Source organism: Hydra vulgaris, chromosome 01, assembly GCF_038396675.1.
Source record: "Hydra vulgaris chromosome 01, alternate assembly HydraT2T_AEP".
NCBI lineage: Eukaryota > Metazoa > Cnidaria > Hydrozoa > Anthoathecata > Hydridae > Hydra > Hydra vulgaris.
The window spans coordinates 29,575,001-29,593,787 of NC_088920.1; the positions used below are offsets into that span (position 1 = coordinate 29,575,001).

At 29.1% G+C, this 18,787-nt stretch overlaps 2 protein-coding genes across 2 annotated transcripts in view; one reads left to right on the forward strand and one right to left on the reverse strand.

The window, feature by feature from the left end:
- Positions 1–3,089, forward strand: part of LOC100215706 (remodeling and spacing factor 1) — a 49,308-nt gene extending 46,219 nt beyond the window's left edge. The window contains exons 11-12 of the mRNA XM_065787865.1: positions 576–721; positions 1,079–3,089. Coding sequence (XP_065643937.1) covers positions 576–721; positions 1,079–2,963 — 2,031 coding nt within the window. The 3' untranslated portion in view covers positions 2,964–3,089. The remainder of the gene's footprint in view (positions 1–575; positions 722–1,078) is intronic.
- Positions 3,090–10,894: 7,805 nt separating this feature from the next.
- Positions 10,895–18,787, reverse strand: part of LOC100197876 (atrial natriuretic peptide receptor 1) — a 75,276-nt gene continuing 67,383 nt past the window's right edge. The window contains exons 31-33 of the mRNA XM_065787866.1: positions 12,956–13,095; positions 12,619–12,870; positions 10,895–11,179 (exon numbers count right to left, since the gene is read on the reverse strand). Of these exons, the coding sequence (XP_065643938.1) occupies positions 10,989–11,179; positions 12,619–12,870; positions 12,956–13,095 (583 nt within the window). The 3' untranslated portion in view covers positions 10,895–10,988. The remainder of the gene's footprint in view (positions 11,180–12,618; positions 12,871–12,955; positions 13,096–18,787) is intronic.

An 18,787-nucleotide genomic window follows, 5' to 3' on the forward strand; every position in this document is an offset into this window, starting at 1 on the left:
AAACATTATCGAAATTGATTAACATCGACGTTTCAAAAAAAAATATTTTTGAAATCTAAAACGATGAAATCTTTATAGATAAAACATAATTATTTTTAAGCCTTTAAACTTAACTTTTATTTTTAAATTTTCTTATAACTTTATATTAAATTGATTGTGCATTGTCAAACAAAATTTATTGCCAAAAAACCAAAACATTAAAGTGCGTTATGTTCATTTTGTTTTTATTATGTTTCCAATAAATACACTTACCAGAATGCAATGTATTTATGGATAACTAAAAAAAAAAACGTTTTTCAGGTAATGTTTTTTTCCTTAGCTAATGCCGAATTAAACCCATTATAAAAAATAGGTCAAAATAAAGGAATATTCTTATTCCTGGTATTTATTGAGTTACAAAGTGAGATAATGAATAGTAATTAAAATACTAACATCATGCAAATAAACATGGTAGTTATTTAAAAAAATAAAAAATACGATGTCCGATTAGCGTGTTCAATAAGTAACTAATGTCTGTATTTGTGTCGCTGTGCTCTTAATATTGTCTTTGAATTTTTTTTTTTTTTGAATTACAGACAAGCGAAGACAACTCAACTAGGCGTTCTGGTCGTGGTGCAAAACGTATTGATTATAATTTTTCTGAATACGACGAGATGATTAAGAAAGCGGTTAACGCCAAAGATGAAAAAGAGTTATTACCGTGTGGTCGAGTGTCCGCAAGGTACGCAAGTATTTGCTAAAATTACCATTATTTGTTATGATTCGTGATCAGTAAAGTTTATTGATGTTTCTTCTTGGTCAAGTTGCAAGTGTTAAATTCCATAACATAATACAAATGACATCATTTTTGATATTTATTGCTTTTTTGAATTTTATAAGTTAGTTAAATAATTTTTTTTAACTCAGATTCAGAAAATGTATATTATAATTTTGAATAATAAATTTTATACTGCTAATCGATGCCATGTTTTTTCCGTAATCTTAATAAATGTATTTACAGTAGATATGCTCTTAAGTTATTGAAAGTTTGTATATACATCTAATGAGAGTATTCAATATCTTTTAATTTCCATTCTAGAAATACGAAGCAAAAGCGTCAGCGGCGAAAACTAAATGATCTGGACACCGACAATGAAGATGATTATGATAGCGGCGATAATTCATTTAGCAACTACGACAGTGATCAACGTGATGATATGAAACATTTTATAAATGATCATCTTGGTGAAACAGAAGAACGCCACAGAAATAAACACTTGAGAAGCAGTCAACGCTTTAAAACCCGCCGGAAACGTTTAAGTATTGATGACGATGACGAAGGCAGTAACAAAAGTGAAAGCGACGGTTTTGACTCTAAAATCCCTAAACGGCGATTACGTCAGCGCAAAGTGACGAGGTACGATGAAACTGCGTTTTCAAGTGAAAACGAAGACTCCATAAAAATTAAAACTGTAGAAGAAGGCGACGAATGGATTGGAGATGAGCCATCTAGTGAATCAGAAAGCGAGGATTTGAATAGCGAAGTTAGCGATAGCCCAAATCCAAGACGTACTTTAAGACATCGCCAAGTGAAAAACAAAGTTAATTTATGTGAAGATGATAGTGAAGAAGATGACGAGGATTACGATTTGAGCGAAGAAAGTTCAATTGAAGTTAACTCTGAAAAAGATGTACAAGTTACAGACTCTAAACAAGTTGTTCAAAATTTGAATGAGGAGCAGACTCGTAATAAAAACGGAGATGAAGGGCAGTGTGAAGATCCAATTGCTCAAAAAACACTTAACGACAATGGCCAAGTAAAACCAATAGAACATAGTGATATTAAGTCGCTGGACGATGTAAAAGTTTTAAAACCTTCACCGACTAAAAAGGAATTAAATGAAGGCGACTCGAATACTATTTGTATGACTTTTACTGTCGCTAATACCATTTTATCTTCTCCAGTAATTCAACATGCAAACAAGCCAAGCGCTTTTTGTCATCCTCGAGAGCGTTTTAATCAAGTTATCAAGTCGAAATCTCCTTCAGGTTCACCCACGAAAACATCCGGTAATATTCAGCAACAGCAACCAATAATACAACCGTTTTTGAAAACTTCCACTCTTCCTCTCCACCCTCGTGAAATATACAACAATTTATTAAAAAACAAGGTAACAGAAATGCCAAACCCATCTACGCAAAATACCAGCTCAACTTTTATTCATCACTTATCACCATCTACGACGTTATGTCAAAGCTTTTCATCAGCTAGTAGTTTAATATGCACTACCATCCAAACTCTAAATCAAAATAGTAGTTTTAATGCAAGTTTTCATAACGTTAATTCAACACAAGATATGAACCCACATTCTTCCCGGTTACAATTTAATAACATTCACGGCAATTATTTTTCAAGTTCAGGCTACGAGCCATCATACACTCAATCTCAACGTTTCTCGTCGCCTGGTTGTCTTCCACCCCAACAAATAGAGCTACAATCTCATAGCTACAATCATAGTACGAACTCTTCATTAGGATTTTATCCAATGCGTTCTACGCCTTATTGTCCGCGTCAGCAGGGACAGTATAGACCATCTCCAACATTTCCTAATGTACACGGTTCAACTGGGTATCCCTTTATGGAGTCAGTTGCTTCATCGCCTAATTTTTATCCTCCATACGAATATTCTGATCAAGTCCGACCTCCTGTGCACGTCGGTGTTTATCCGTACTCGCAATATAGTGGGATTCAAAATGTGAAACAAGATCGAGATATAAAAAAGCAGTTGAAAGAACAAGCAAAACAAGAAAGAGAATTTAAAAAATTGGAAAAGTTACAAGAAAAAGAAAGAAAAAAGCAAAAGAAAGTTTCTACGGTCAACCACGGAATGGATGGGAAATCTAATATGAATTTTTTTCGAAATATGGTCATTTCTCCTGATAATAATAAAGGAGATGATGATACACATGAGCAGTTCCAATAAATCACAATTTTTAGTTTATTTAGAACACTTTGTCAGAATAATTTTTTTAAATATTTTAAAAGGTACTAAATAGTGCTAAATTGATTTATTGAGATCTAATAATAAAACACTCGACTTTGTTTCACACTTCTTTAAACTTCTTCTTGTTGACTCTGTACCCATGCAAGAAAAAAAAATCATTTAATCTTTCTGTGTAAAACTGCGCTTTTATATCGCTTAAGTGCATCTTCTGTACACGGAAATACGATATCCACTCTGCCTTTGAATATAAGTCTTTCTTTTAGAAAAACTCTAGCTTCTGTAGTCGGAACCAGCGTTTACTTAAATCAAGTTCATGTCTGAAAACAAGATTCAGAAATTTCTTTAAGTTTTCTTTTTTTAGTAAAAATTAATACTAATACAAATGCGTTGAACTGTTTCAAATACTGGTGTAAAAGGGTAATTATAGCATAGCCATAATAACAGAGTCTGGCCAGTTAGGCTGTTTTCGCAAGATTCTATTGTTTTTTAACAATAAAAGTTGAAATTTTAAACTTATGTTGAAAATAGTTTATTTATCGTGCCGAGACTACCAAAAAGTGCGCAATAATCTAAAATGGTGAACTTAACAGATGAACAGTTCATCGATTATTTCATATTAGATCTAGAATCAGATTTTTTTTTGAAAACAATAAGTTTATCAATAATGTCAGTTGTTTTCTTATTGAATTTGGGAATTGAAACGCTTCAACGAAATTTAATTCCACCAGTGTATGACAAAATGTAAGTAGGAGCATAAATTCAAATGCCACATAACAACGCCGCATTCAAATAGTGTTTCTTTAACACATCAAATAAATTCATAGATTGATGTCAAGAAAACGTGTTTTACAGATAACTTCATGAAAAAAACATTCTTATTGTTATAAGCGATCTTTGCTGCCCTCCATATATCAGAGATAAGGTTTCAAAGTATATATTCTTAGAAGATGATACGAAGCTATCATTCGAGTTAACAAAAAGATGCTATAAAAATTATTTATAGTGACGTTAAAGTTTTTTTATCCGAAATTTTAAAAAGTTGCAGGTCAAAAAGAATTTTTCTTACAGATCCTAGCCTTTTGTATAACCTTGCTAATCATATTTAAAAAACAGAAAAATAAAAAAAATTAAGTGGAATATTTTAATGGATACGTATTTAGTACTTTTTATCGAAGAACACGTTATTCAAAAAGTTGACTTGATCGAAAAAAATTCTAAATTTTGTTGGCTGGAAAAAATGTAGAACAAATCAAAATTTTTCCGAAGAGTGTAGTTCTGGTACTAATAAAAAATAAAATATTTTAAAAAATAGAGATAGTCTTAGGTCTGTATTATCTGATGCACTTTTTACTATTTAGAATAGCAGAATTAGCATTCAGAAAGTCAACCAAACAATGTAAAAATAAGCTGCTAATTGATGGCAGAATTGCTTCAAGATAGTGACGTTTTATTTTAATTTTTAAAAAATTGTTATATTAATTTTACCAAGATATTTAATAGTCTCTCAACCTTTTAGATCATTTTTACAACTTTATTTTTGTGTTCGTTTGTTTTCCTATTCAAAGAAGCTTGTAAACTTGCATAAAATCAAGTTCATTATGACAAGAACAAATTTGTTCAGAAAAGAAATCAAAAAAGGGTCTTCAAACTCTACCGAACAAATGTTAGACATTTAATAAAGGTTATTTTGACAACCAAAAAATTTATTAAAAACATATTCTAGCATTTGAACTATATTTCAGTATGGCTGAAAGATACAATAATAAAGTGAAAACTAAAAAAAGTTGTGTATTTTTTTACTAGGTCACTTTTTAGCCTCCCTGAAATATTTAAAGATTGACAATGCATTTTTTGGTACTCCAATTACTTATAACCTCAAGTTTCCCTTAGTGCCTTCTGTATTATGTCTTATGCAACAATAAATCCAATTCTTTATTTAAGTTAGCAAACATATATATATATATATATATATATATATATATATATATATATATATATATATATATATATATATATATATATATATGCTGCATTTTTTCAATTTAGAGAAATAACTATGTAACTGTTTAGCTGTTTAGAGACAAAGTTATTCAAGTTTTATTCATCACAAAGTTCATTATTTGTACACGAAAATTAATAAACTAATCAAAAGTATTAAAAAAAGTTGATTTCCTTCTGGAAAAAACAAGTGCAACTCGACAAAATGTTGACCAAGCTGTATTTCGCTATCAATATTTCGTGGCGAATCTTTTGTTGTCGATCACAGCCTTGCATCTTCGAGGCATAGATTCGATCAGGTGATCAATGAAACTTTGTGGAATCGCTGCCCAGGCCTTTTGGATTTGTTCAAACAGTTGATCCTTATTACGAACACTTTCACGATTAATTTTGCGGTTGAAGATCTCCCACAGGTTCTTGATAGGGTTGAGATCCGGAGATTGAGGCGGCCAATCCATCACCGATAGGTGGTTGTCTTGAAACCACTGCTTGACTACTTTTGCAGTGTGTTTCGGATCGTTGTCTTGCTGAAAAACCCATTTTATTGGCATATTCCATTCAGCATGAGGTAGCATAACATCTTTCAGGATATTTTTATACATGAAACGGTCCATTATTCCATCGTTTCGATGTATTGGACCTAGACCGTTAGCAGAAAAACACCCCCAGACCATTACATTGCCTCCACCAAGCTTCACGGTCTTATGGCAGTAACGTAAATGGAGGCGTTTTCCAGCCGGTCGACGTACACGGCAAATGCCATCGCTCCTAATGATGTTGAACTTCGATTCATCACTGAACAGGACAGTTCGCCATTTCTGCACATTCCAGTCAATATGAGATGTAGCAAACAGGAGTCTTTTCTTGTGGTTTTTTAGTGAAATCAGCGGTTTCTTTGCAGGGCGTCGAGAAAACAATCAGGCTTCAACAGCACGTCGTCTGATTGTTCGGTCTGATACAGGCAGCTCTAATTGCTTTTGTATCTCGACTGATGATATCCAGGGATCCTTCTTGACGGATCTGACGATCATAGAATCCTCTCTAGAAGTGGTGGAACGCGGTCTTCCACCTTTTTTATCTGTTGCCAACTTCCCCGTAGAACGATGTTTGGAACATAGTCTTGATACGGTCCATTTTTCCACGCGATATTTATCACAAATACTTTCTTGTGACATTCCACTTACTTAATCGCCAATAATTTTCTTTCTTAGTTCCTATCCAAGACTGTCGGGAGCCATTTTTGCACTTGAAGTCATAAAAATAATAATAATAAATAATCACGCTTCTCAAGGCTTACCGTGTTACATTTACCTTGTGATGATACAATAATGCTCTGTGGAACACAACGTCTTGGTTGGATGTGGACTGTATTGATGTAATGAAACAATTGTTGTATTTCACTACTTGTATTGATGTTCTTCGTTAAAACATTTTGATAAAACTCACTTCGATAAACTGTCTTGATAATACTGACTGATTGACTTCCATATACTGACTGAATTACATGTCGATTTACATGTCTCTTATATAGTAAAATGAGCTTGTATTTTTTATAACGGTTTTTATTTTATACTTGAATAATATGGCTGATAATTGCCAAATGGCATGAAACTTTAAGTTCCGTTGTAAAGTTCCATATATATATATATTTTAATTTGCATAAACAATTCTTGTGATATTTTAAATAAACAGTTATGGTATTTTAGATTTGAAGATAAAATTTTTTTGTTTTTTTATTTTATACCAAATGATTTGTTAATAAGATTTGTGGCTATTAAAACATTTTTTTACACTTTGAATTATTGTTCAAGGTTTTATTATCAAGATTATTTATTATTATTGGTTGCTTATTGCATCATTGTCATGAATCCCAATATCATTTAAAAATGGATTACCCTTTCTTTTTCCTATGGCTAGTTTTTACCCAAATTAGTTATATAGTGAATCTTGTCATAGTTATTCAGTTAAAACATACTGGAACTATTTTTCAAAAGGTATTTAGCTATATAAATAACTATATTGACAGTGACATCGATCCCTTTATATGTTTGCCAAAATAAATATATATGCCTTAGTTATATTTTTGGGTCTTTAATTCTTTTTAATGAAATAAGGTTAGACACAATTCTATTAAACATTGATCTTTTTAAATGAAAGTAAATATTTAAATATTAACACCGTTTACATATTAATATGTAAAATTGCTATATCATATTACACCTTTAGTAATAATATATCATAACTAAAGATATTTCTTTAGATATAATTTGTAAAACTTTTCTTCTCGATTTTTTGTTAAAGACATCGTCGGATATCTTGATATTTATTGAGCCTTGTCTCCTATCCTAAACCTCCCTAGATCTTTTTTCAAAAAAGAATCTAAAATGTTTTTCTTATTTATGGATTAGTAATCCTAATCAAATCTTGATATTTATTGAGTCTTGATTTGATAAACCTTTGTGTGGTTTCCAAAGAGGTTATAGTACTCAGCATGTCCTTTTTTTGTTACTTAATATGTGGCATGGTTGTATTAATAAGGGAGGCGTTGTTGGATCAATATTAATAGACCTCTCAAAAGCATACGACTATATCCTGCATGACTTACTAATTGCTAAATTAAACGCCTATGGTTTTTCGAAAGAAAGTCTTAATCTCTTGCTATCTTATGTTTGTGGCCGTAAACAGAGGGCAAAACTAGGTTTCTTCTTCCTCGTTTTGTTCAAAAAAAGATGACAAACAAATAAATAGAATTCATAAAAAAGTATAGTCTATAAAAGATATGGTTTGTCCCTGGATGAATTATTAAATTTTGATAATAGTCCAAGAATCCATCTAAGAAATTTGAGATTTCTTATGGTCGAAACTTTTAAATCTATTAATCGTCTAAATCGAATATTTATGAAAAACCTTTTTACTATTAAAAATCTTACTTATAAACTCCGTTGTAGCCAAAAACTCATTATACCTCCTAAAGGCTCCATATATAATAATTCATATTATACGTTATATATAGCCACCTCGCTCTGGAACACTCTAAATAATGAGGCCATGTCAGCAAAAAGTCTTAAGGTATTCAAAAATGATGTGGTAATAATTGCGTTTGCAAAATTTGTCGTTTTTAAAATTTTGTTTTATTTTTTACTGACTTATATCTTTAGTTAAGATTGTATTACTATAAATATATATATTTTTAAAAATCGAAACAGTTGTAAATTTTCATGAAATTTTTTTTTAATGAAATAATTGTAATTTTTTAATGACATTTTTATGTGTGTGTACTGTCTATAAAGTTAAATATATTGATTTAAATTAGTTTTAGTGTTAACTAAAACTATCTTGTAAAAATCAACTTGAAATAAAGTTTTTAAATTAAATTAAAAAAAATCTCAAATAGAAAAACGTTTATACTTCTTTGAAAAGTTTGGGAGCCAAATATGTAATGATAAAGACGAGGCATTTGCAAAAAACAAGGATAAATCAACAATCTACTTCTAAGGGGTCGTCCATAAAGTACGTACGCTTTTTTTTTGTAATATTTTGTAATACGCTTTTTTGAGTACCCTCCTCCTTCTTAAAAGTACCTACACTTGTAAACTACTTATCTAACATTTTATGATATTTTTTTTAGTTTAGTGTCTCCTTTCTTTTGTAATTGACCCACTGCCCTCCCATTTTATATTCGCCATTTGCAGACCCCCTCTTCCCCTCCGAGCGTACGTACTTTATGAACGATCCCTAAATATTCTTCTAAATGCGTCTTTGTTTTCAAAAAGTGTGCACTGATTGGTAGGCGGAGTTCTAAAAAATGTTAGCAATAAGATAAACAATAGCGCTCTTAAACTGACCAGATAATTTTATGGCTTTGATTATAGCGTGCTTGATTCCTGATTTTGTTTTATAAACATTTATAAACAAAAATTAAATAATACATTAGGTTCTGTTATCTCTGGATCGTTTTAATTTAAGAAAAAAAGACTATACCTCTAAGTGCTTTACTATTACTGACTTTAAAACCAACTTATACAAAATAAAGATTGTTTTAATAATGTTTTTTTTTCAAGGAGGAGGGGGAAGGGGGATTACTAACGTGTTTCACAAAGTCCTTTTAGTCTTTTCGCAGATAAGTAATTTAACTAGGAAGTTTACGCCTCCTTCCTTACTAATGTCACAAATATGTGGCCATAGTTAAAATTGAAACTTGATTTTGAAACAAGCGCTCGAACCTCAGCCCCGCGGCTGCTTTTCATTAGGATTTTATCCGAAACGTTTAACGCGGCAGGCTGAACAAGCACGAATTTCATAAGTGCGAACTGGTATAAGTGCGAAGCGTTGCAAAAACTGGCATAAGTGCGCCGAATAAATTTCCAAAGATTGATATAAGTGCGAGTTAGCATAAGTGTAAACTGGTATACGTGCGCCAAAAAATTTTGCAAACATTGGCATAATTGCGTACTGTCATAAGTGCAAACTAGCATAAGTGCGAAGCAATTGCAAAAACTGGCACAAGTGCAAACTGACATAAGCGCGAAATGGCATTAATGCGCAAAATAATTTGCAAACGTTGGCGTAAGTGCGAATAGGCATACCTGCGAAGCAGTTACAAAAAACTGGCACAATCGCGAACTGGCATAAGTGCGCCAAAAGAATTTGCAAACATTAGCATATGTGCAAACTGTCATAAGTGCAAAGCAGTTACAAAAACTGGCGTAAGTGCGCCAAATAAAATAGCAAATTTTAACTTAAGTGCAAATTGGCCTGTCGAACTTATGCTGATTCGCACTTATGCAAGTTCTCGCTTATGCCTGTTAAAAAATTCTTTTGGCGCACTTATGCCAGTTTTAGCAACTGCTTTGCATATATGCCAGTTCGCACTTATGTCAATTTTTGTAATTTTATTTAGCGCACTTACGCCAGTTTTTGTAACTGATTCGCACTTATGCCAATGTTTGCAAATAATTATGGCGCACTTATGCTAATTCGCACTTATGAAATACGCGCTTATTCAGTCGTCCCGCTAAACGTTTTACTGTCCAGCAAGAAAAAAATAGATCAACTCTAGTATATGCTAACGAAGTCGGTTCAACTGTATATCTCTTGATGGAGTCAGTTGTTATTATATGCATTTGTTTCTATAATTCATTAATAAGGTACAGAAGTAATAAAGTACAGAAGTAATAAAGTACAGTAGTAATAAAGTACAGAAGTAATAAAGTACAGTAGTAATAAAGTACAGAAGTAATAAAGTACAGTAGTAATAAAGTACAGAAGTAATAAAGTACAGAAGTAATAAAGTACAGAAGTAATAAAGTACAGAAGTAATAAAGTACAGTAATAATAAAGTACAGAAGTAATAAAGTACAGAAGTAATAAAGTACAGAAGTAATAAAGTACAGAAGTAATAAAGTACAGTAATAATAAAGTACAGAAGTAATAAAGTACAATGGTAATAAAGTACAGTAGTAATAAAGTACAGAAGTAATAAAGTACAGTAATAATAAAGTACAGAAGTAATAAAGTACAAAAGTAAGGAATGTTTGAAATTTTTGATATTATAAGTATTAAAATTGTGCAAATTTAAAAATCTTCTGCAGGCGGTAAAGTAATAATTTTTTTTGCCATATTAAGTCTTTATTGGCTTTGTTTACTTTATGAAATACAACAATTAATAATTTTAATATAATAATTATAATTAATAACATATTTATTATAAAAGAACTCTTATACATTTTTATTTAGAAATATATTTAGCAATAATATAACTAAACATAAAATTGATGTATTATATAAACTTTACCATGCAAAGTTCATAAACCCTATTGTATCAGTCTTGATTACGCAGTTTAACTGCGTAAAAATAAAAAATAAAAACAAAAACAAACACATTTTCTAAATAAAAAATAAAAACAAACACATTTTCTGACAGGAATAATTTAATCATAGATTTTCAACATTTAAGATATTTACAATAATAAAAAATTAGCAGAACTGCAAAAAAAAAAACATTTGTTAGTGGCCTGGTTCAGGTTCGAATTGAGTCCAATCAGGCATAACTTTATCGTATCCGTCTTTTCCAATGAGCCAATATGTTTTTACCATTCCTTTTCCTTTTAATTCATATTCGTGTCTGAATTCACACCTATAGCCTTTCAACCTTAGCAAGATTTGATAAGTGTAGTCACTAATTTGGATACGCATAGCTGCAAATTAAAATAATAAAAACATAATATTAATAAAAATAAATTGAATTTTAACAACGCATGTTGACGCACAGCGTGTGCATGTTGGATGTGCGCAGGTGTGTGTATTATTATCAAGAGAAGATTACTCAATATTTAGAATATCAGCAGGTGAAATTAATTAAAGGTTTATCTTCTGTATTTATAAAGAAATTTTTCTTTAAGTTGGTCCAAACATATCCCTTATATATTATTATATAATATATTATTAATAATTGATATAATAAATGTAGTATAATAAATAAATGTATATATAAATATTCTATTTTTAAATTTTGCTTAAATTTTTTTTCCCCCGAGTATTATTACAATAGCTAAAAAATAGTAAAATTTTTTAAAAAAATATTTTTTGTTAATACTCTCATTACTTTGTTATTACACTTTTTTGTTATTACATTATTAAAATAGTTTATTATCAATGACAATTTTTTTCTTCAAAATAAGCTTTTAAACTTGCGTGAACTTTAATTACGATAAATAGATAAACGTACGTATTTTTTCTATTTCTATTGCCGCTTTTTTAAGAAACTTAAAATCTACACTAGGACCATTCATAAATACTTGGTACAATGCTTTAGTTTGAGTTTCATAACCAAAAAAAAAAATGTTGCCTAAAATCTTAAACACTTTTTTTTGTAGCAAATCAAAATGCTTCTTTTACCATTTCGTTGCTTTTGTGATACCTAACTTTTGTGATACCTAACTTTTGTGATACCTAACTTTTGTGATACCTAACATTTGTGATACCTAACTTTTGTGATACCTAACTTTTGTGATACCTAACTTGAATTTCTAACCATCAACAACTTCTATTATTATTTATTTTGTACAACTAAAATATTATTTATTTTGATACTTATCAAAATTTTTTTACTTAACAAAAATAAGTCATAAACCTCTTCTAAAACTCTTGGACTTACAATAAAGTTTTTTTGCTTAAAGCTGAACAGAATGTTGTTGATAGGCCGTCCATAAATTATGTCAGTAATTTTTCCTGGTTTTTCAACTCTCTCTACCGTTTGTCAATTTTTGTCAAAATTTTCAGTACCCCTTACCCCTCTATATACGAACATCATTTATGGATGGCCCCATAAGACCACTACCTAACTTTTATTTTGTATTTCTTTTTAATCTTTTATCTTATTTTACAGCTTTTTTTCACAATATAATCGATGTTCTGGTTCTTTCCGCATTCCACTTTAAACTTCTTTTTTTTTTCACTCTCTAACTGTTTTTCACTTAGACAAAAGATTATGCTTAAACAATAACTTTATTGTATCAAACTGGCAATAGTTCGGCATGATCATTTTTAAATTTTCAATGGGCATGAAGCTAGATAATTAAAAGTTTTAGAAACACTTGTTACTAGTTACAATAATGGAAAAAAGAAAAACACTTACGACTTCCACTTGACTCCATTTTTGAAGCAGAGGCAACAGTATCTCCAAATAAACAATATCTCGGCATTTTTAGACCTACAACACCCGAAACAACCATACCCGTATGTATACCAGCACGCAAATGCAAACCAGTATCAGGCAGATGGGCAATTTTAAAATTCCCAACTGCATACATTAGATCGAGTGCAGTGGTACAAATTTCTCCTGCATGCAAATCACCATTTCGATTTGGAAGTCCAGATACAATCATATCTGGAAAAAAAAAGCATTTTGAAATACAGCTTCAAATAAAATGCAACAAGAAATAATGTAATCGTAAAACTCAAATAAGTCATACATGCGTCTCCAATTGTTTCAACTTTATAGACGTCATAATTTGCGGCAATAGAATCAAAGCAAGTGTACATATCATTAAGCAAAGCAACAACCTCCATGGGTGTACTTCTTTTTGCTATTGATGTAAAACCAACAATGTCACTAACATTAAACATAGAAGTAGTTAAGTTAGTGCAATCCTTTTGTAAATTTAAAAAACGTTTTTTTTATAAACTAATTTTAAACAGACTTTTAACAGAAGTTTTAAGAAATACCTGAGATTTCTTTTTAATGAGTAAACCCGGTTTTAACATAACATTAAGAAAAATGTTATAACAATCATTTCAAACGAACCTATTATATATTAATTTCTATTTGGAAGCTTTAGAAAAGCAAAGATACGTTTCGTTTAGAATGTATACATGTATTTTACCTTAATTTGATAAAAACAAAAAGAGGTCATTCCACCAGCCCACTTTTAAAAGTTTAAACAAGATTGTTTTAAAATCAAAAATAAAATACTACTTAAAGATTAATGAAACATATTTTATGATACATCAAAATACAGTATAAAATTTCTTGTTGGAATCTATTTCTTAAATATTGTCAAGCCAATAAGGTTTTGCTTGGATAGATTATGTGACATCATCTTCTGTGAAAACAAGTCAACAATTCTCTGGTGAAAATGGTACGTGGTGTCTTTATTAATATTCTAACACAGCGGTTCCCAACCTTTATGTCCCAACCGCAGCAGGGGTCACCTGACAATTTGCCAGGAGTCGCGATTAGACTTCTCAAAATAACTTTTTAGGCCAGTCAGTGGTTTTTTTTTTAAATATCTTAAATTTAAACAATACTCCTACACTGACTACAGTCATTACACCGAAGCAACGCTCAATACTATGATTCAATTAATAGGTGTCAGGAGAATAGTTTAATAATTTTAGAAATATCAATTCCAGCAACTTTTAATCTTTTTACAAAATTACGTACATATTTAATGAAGTAAAATGAAATCATATCCTGTTTGCAACAAAACAGTCTTTTCAGCTATTAGTAATACTATTTAAATATGTGCTTCATACTCTCTAATTATAAAGCCAATTAAACTAGGGTTGTCAAAAGCCATGAAAACCCTAGCCCAATAATAACCAAAGCGTATACTTGTTTTGTTGATAACTTATTATAAATCAATTATAAAAAAATTTGTTACAAAAAACTATAGTGCCTTGAAAGTATAAAGTGTAAATAAAATCAGATATTTAAAAGTCAAAAAACATAATAATTAACTGGAAAAATGCTGTGATTTTGGAGCAACTTTATTAATTTTATTGTTGAGGATCACCACAACTTGGCAATCATTATCAAAGGGTCACAGAAAGGTTGAGAACCGCTGGTCTAACAGATAGATTCTTTTTGTATATTTCCACCACCTTAAATCTTGCGACTAAATTATATTTTAAACTAATTTTGAGAAGCAAAAATAAAACACTGACCGTTTTTTGAAAGTTTACCTTATATATTCAGGATCAACTCAGAATTACAATAGTTTTTTCTGTTTAGTTCACTTGTTTCTCTAGAAAAACAACTTATCTATGACATATTTTAGTTTTGGCAGTTTAGCTGCTGGTCATTTTTTCCATTTCTCAAATATTTGTGTAGATAGATCTTTCTAGATTGTGTAGATAGATCTTTCTAGATTGTGTAGATAGATCTTTCTAAATTGTGTAGATAGATATTTCTAGATTGTGTAGGTAGATCTTTCTAGATTGTGTAGATAGATTTTTCTAGATTGTTCCAATAGCCATTTTAAATTTAACAAAAATTTTATCTAAAATTTTCTGAAACTTAATTAGAAAATTGATATAGATTAGATAAGGTTTCAAATTAAGAAATAATAGCATTAATATTGATCACAAATATTAACTTACTAATCAACTAATCTCATATAACAAATATTAACTTACTAACCAACTAATCTCATATATCAAATAAAATACAAATTAAAAATTGACAATATGCAGTAGAATAGTTTTGAATAAAAAGGAAATGAAGAGCATCCTGGCTGCACCTCCTTCAATCCATTGAGACTCTTTATTTTCTGAAAACTATTATTCTTAACTCATTTATAATTGTGAATCAACTAACACACTTACATAAACGCTAGAAAACTACATGGTTCAATCAGTAGACATGTTGATTGATTGAAACAAATGGCGATAGTTTCAAAAATATATGATGTCTGTTTATACAGCTCATATAGTCAAAACATGAATGAAAGAAAACAAAGTAGATTTATTACCATGACTAGCTAAATTACCAGTATTGAATCTGATTATATATATTTGGGCTTGGACAAGCAAAAAAATAATCAAGGTCCAAATAAGATCCATTTGAAGAAGAGTTCCAACCAAAATTTGCAACAACCTTGTTAAATTTATGTAACAAAGATATGCAGGTTGCAAAAATTCACATGGAGGCTATTTTAAACACAAGTTTAGATGTTTTTTTTCATCATCATCATCATCATCATCATCATCATCATCATCATCATCATCATCATCATCATCATCATCATCATATATATATATATATATATATATATATATATATATATATATATATATATATATATATATATATATATATATATATATAAGTTTGTTAGTGTGTTCTACAAATAGAGTGCTCAATGTTCTTAAAGAACAGAGCAATAATAAATTAGTAAAAACAACTATCTAATTTTCATGGTGAAGACAACTAGATAATTATCAATTATCTAGTTGTCTTCACCATGTTTCTCCATCAGTAGGTTCATTAGGAAGAATGTCTAAACATCAAAAAGCTCAAATTATAGAAAAATTATTTCACAGGAAGTTGGGAATTGTTATATTTAATATGAAACAACTGTAGTATTTATTTTGCAACGAGGAAAAAAAATAAAAATTAATTTAATTATAAATAATTTTTAATTATCTAATGTAGTTGCATCAAGTACATTAGATAATTAAAAAATCATGAAAAGAATTCTTTAGAATTGGGATAAATTTAGACTGGTCATTTGTTTTTATAATTTTTTAAAAGAAACTTATTTTATGTCTGCATTTAGAAAATAATTCAGATTTTTTATTCAGTAAGTTTTCTTGATCTAAAAGAGTGATAATTTCAAATTTTTCTTGTAAACATAGCATACATTTTTTGGAAATGTTATTATAGGCATGCGCAGTTTTTAGAATAGACCAGTTTAATTTAAAATTAATACTTTTTTCTTTCAGTTGCCAATTATATTTTGACAGCATAGTCTCTTTTGAAAAAATGTATTAATTTTGCATTGATTAATAAAAATGAATTTCTCAAAGAAAAAAATATTGAAAATTGTAACTGCCCTATGAATGGCAAATGCTTATTAAAAAATATTATTTACAAATGAATTGTTTCCTTGCAAAACAACCCTGATAAATAATATATTGGCTTAACCGAGGGCAAATGGAAAAAACGTTATGCCGTTATACATTCTTCCTGATGAACCTACTGATGGAGAAACATGCAGTTGAAGACAACTAAAAATTAGAAAAACATTTTTTACAAATATATATATATATATATATATATATATATATATATATATATATATATATATATATATATATGTATATATATATATATATATATATATATATATATATATATATATATATATATATATATATTACATATATATATAACATATATATATATTACATATGTGTGTATAGATATTTTGGAAAAAAGCTTGAGCCTTTTTGAACTTTTTTTATAGTTTTTATTTATTTAAAATTGCAAAATAAAAAAGTTATCTAAAGAGACTTTTTTCAGAGCAATCTATTTAAAAAAAATCTTTTTATTTTAAAATGTACAAAAAGATTTAATTAAAACAAAATCTTGTATTTATTATTATTATTTTTTTGATTTTATTTATTAATTTTTTAAAACAAATAATCAAAAATCCTAATATCAGTCAAAAATTGTAACCATTTATTTTTAAAAAGTAAATGCATCAAAGGTATCATTTTGCAACCAGTTTCTTTTTGTGTTTGAAAACAATCGAAAGATAGAGAGCCCTTTCACAAGATCATACCTAATTTCACCCTTAAAAATTGGATTTTTCAATAAAACATTTTTAGTTCTTTAGCTATAAACAATTTTTGTTATAATTTCTAATAGTCATCATTATTGGCTTTTTTTAACATCAGAGTTTACCTCTCTAAGCTGGAATAATCTTTGAATTTTTTTTAATTATTTCTTTTTATTTTATTTTCAAACCGATTATCTTGATTTAAAACAACTGAGTTTAACAAATCCTTTTTATGTACTAAATTATATCTTATTAATTTAATTACATTTTAGAACGTCAATTTTGTGTTTCTTTTTTAGTATCTTGTAAAATAGTGCATGTTAAGATACATTTTGCTTGTTGCAGCTTTTGGGAAAAATGAAAATACTTCTAAACACCAGATCTTCTAGATGCACTAACGCTAAGTAGCCACTTTTTGTTTGAACTTTGAAACCTTTATAATTTTAGTTTCAAATGTAAATAAACAGTGGTCAACTTGTAAAAAAGTAAAAGTCATTGTTTAATACTTTTTAATAGGAAAAACTGACCCTACCTTAAATGTGATGGTGATATAGGTGATACAATTTTGTTTATATTGTTAAAGTTGCCTGATAAACACATAACAAAAAAGCAAAATAGAAAGAAAAACTAGCAGCTCTAGCTGCAAGGTATCTTGAGGTACCAAGGTTAACTTATTTTTCTGTGCTGAGGACTTGTTTGTCAAGGTATATATACATATATATATAAATATATATATATATATATATATATATATATATATATATATATATATATATATATATATATATATATATATATATATATATATATATATATATATATACTTACTTAGTCACCTTTTTTTACCAATCATAGTATAAAAGTCATCCTCAATAGACAGCACTCTTCTGCATTTCCTGAATTTTCAGGGGTTTCTCAAGGTTTTACCATTGGTTCTATACTTTTTTTAGTTTACATTAATGATCTCCCAGATATTCTTACATCTAAGGTGGCATTGTTCGCTGATGATACTACCATTTATTCTTGTCTTGACAAGAAGCCAAAAATCTCTGAATGCTTGGAGGGGATATTTGTGCTTAAAAAAGATCTTATTTATTCTATAGCATGGAGCTCTCAGTGGTTGGTGAAATTTAACTCAGATAAAACTCTTTTTTTACAGCTAACCATTATTGCAATAATCTACATCTTCCTATAATTATAAATGGTAATGTACTTGATGAGTCATCTACCCTTCATTTTCTAGAATTAACTCTTACTTCGAATCTTTCTTGGAAACCTTATATCAAATTCCAGGGTAGCCAGCCAATAACTAATTCAAATTCCAGGATATTTCAGAAGTTTTCAAGGAAAATTTTGAGTTTTTTAAAGATATATTGATCTTTTATTGACAAGAAAAAAACAAAACATGTTGGTTTATAAAAAAATGTGAAAATGAAAAATAACTAAATAATTAGTTGATATTGTTAATACTGACAGTAACATTAAACAATTTTTTTTTTGCATTACAGTAAATGCATAGTTGTCAAATTTTGTATAATCTACGAAAAATTAATAATAACTTTGTAAAAGTAAAACATGATAACAAAATATTGAACACTTGTTTCAGTAAAATGTTCCAAGATTTCCGGGAATTATTGCTAAAAGGGGTGTTTTTCCAGAACTTTTCCAGGTCCTATCAAATTTCAGGACTTTCCCAGGTTTTCAAGGTTTTTAAGGACCGCTGGCCACCCTGAATCCATT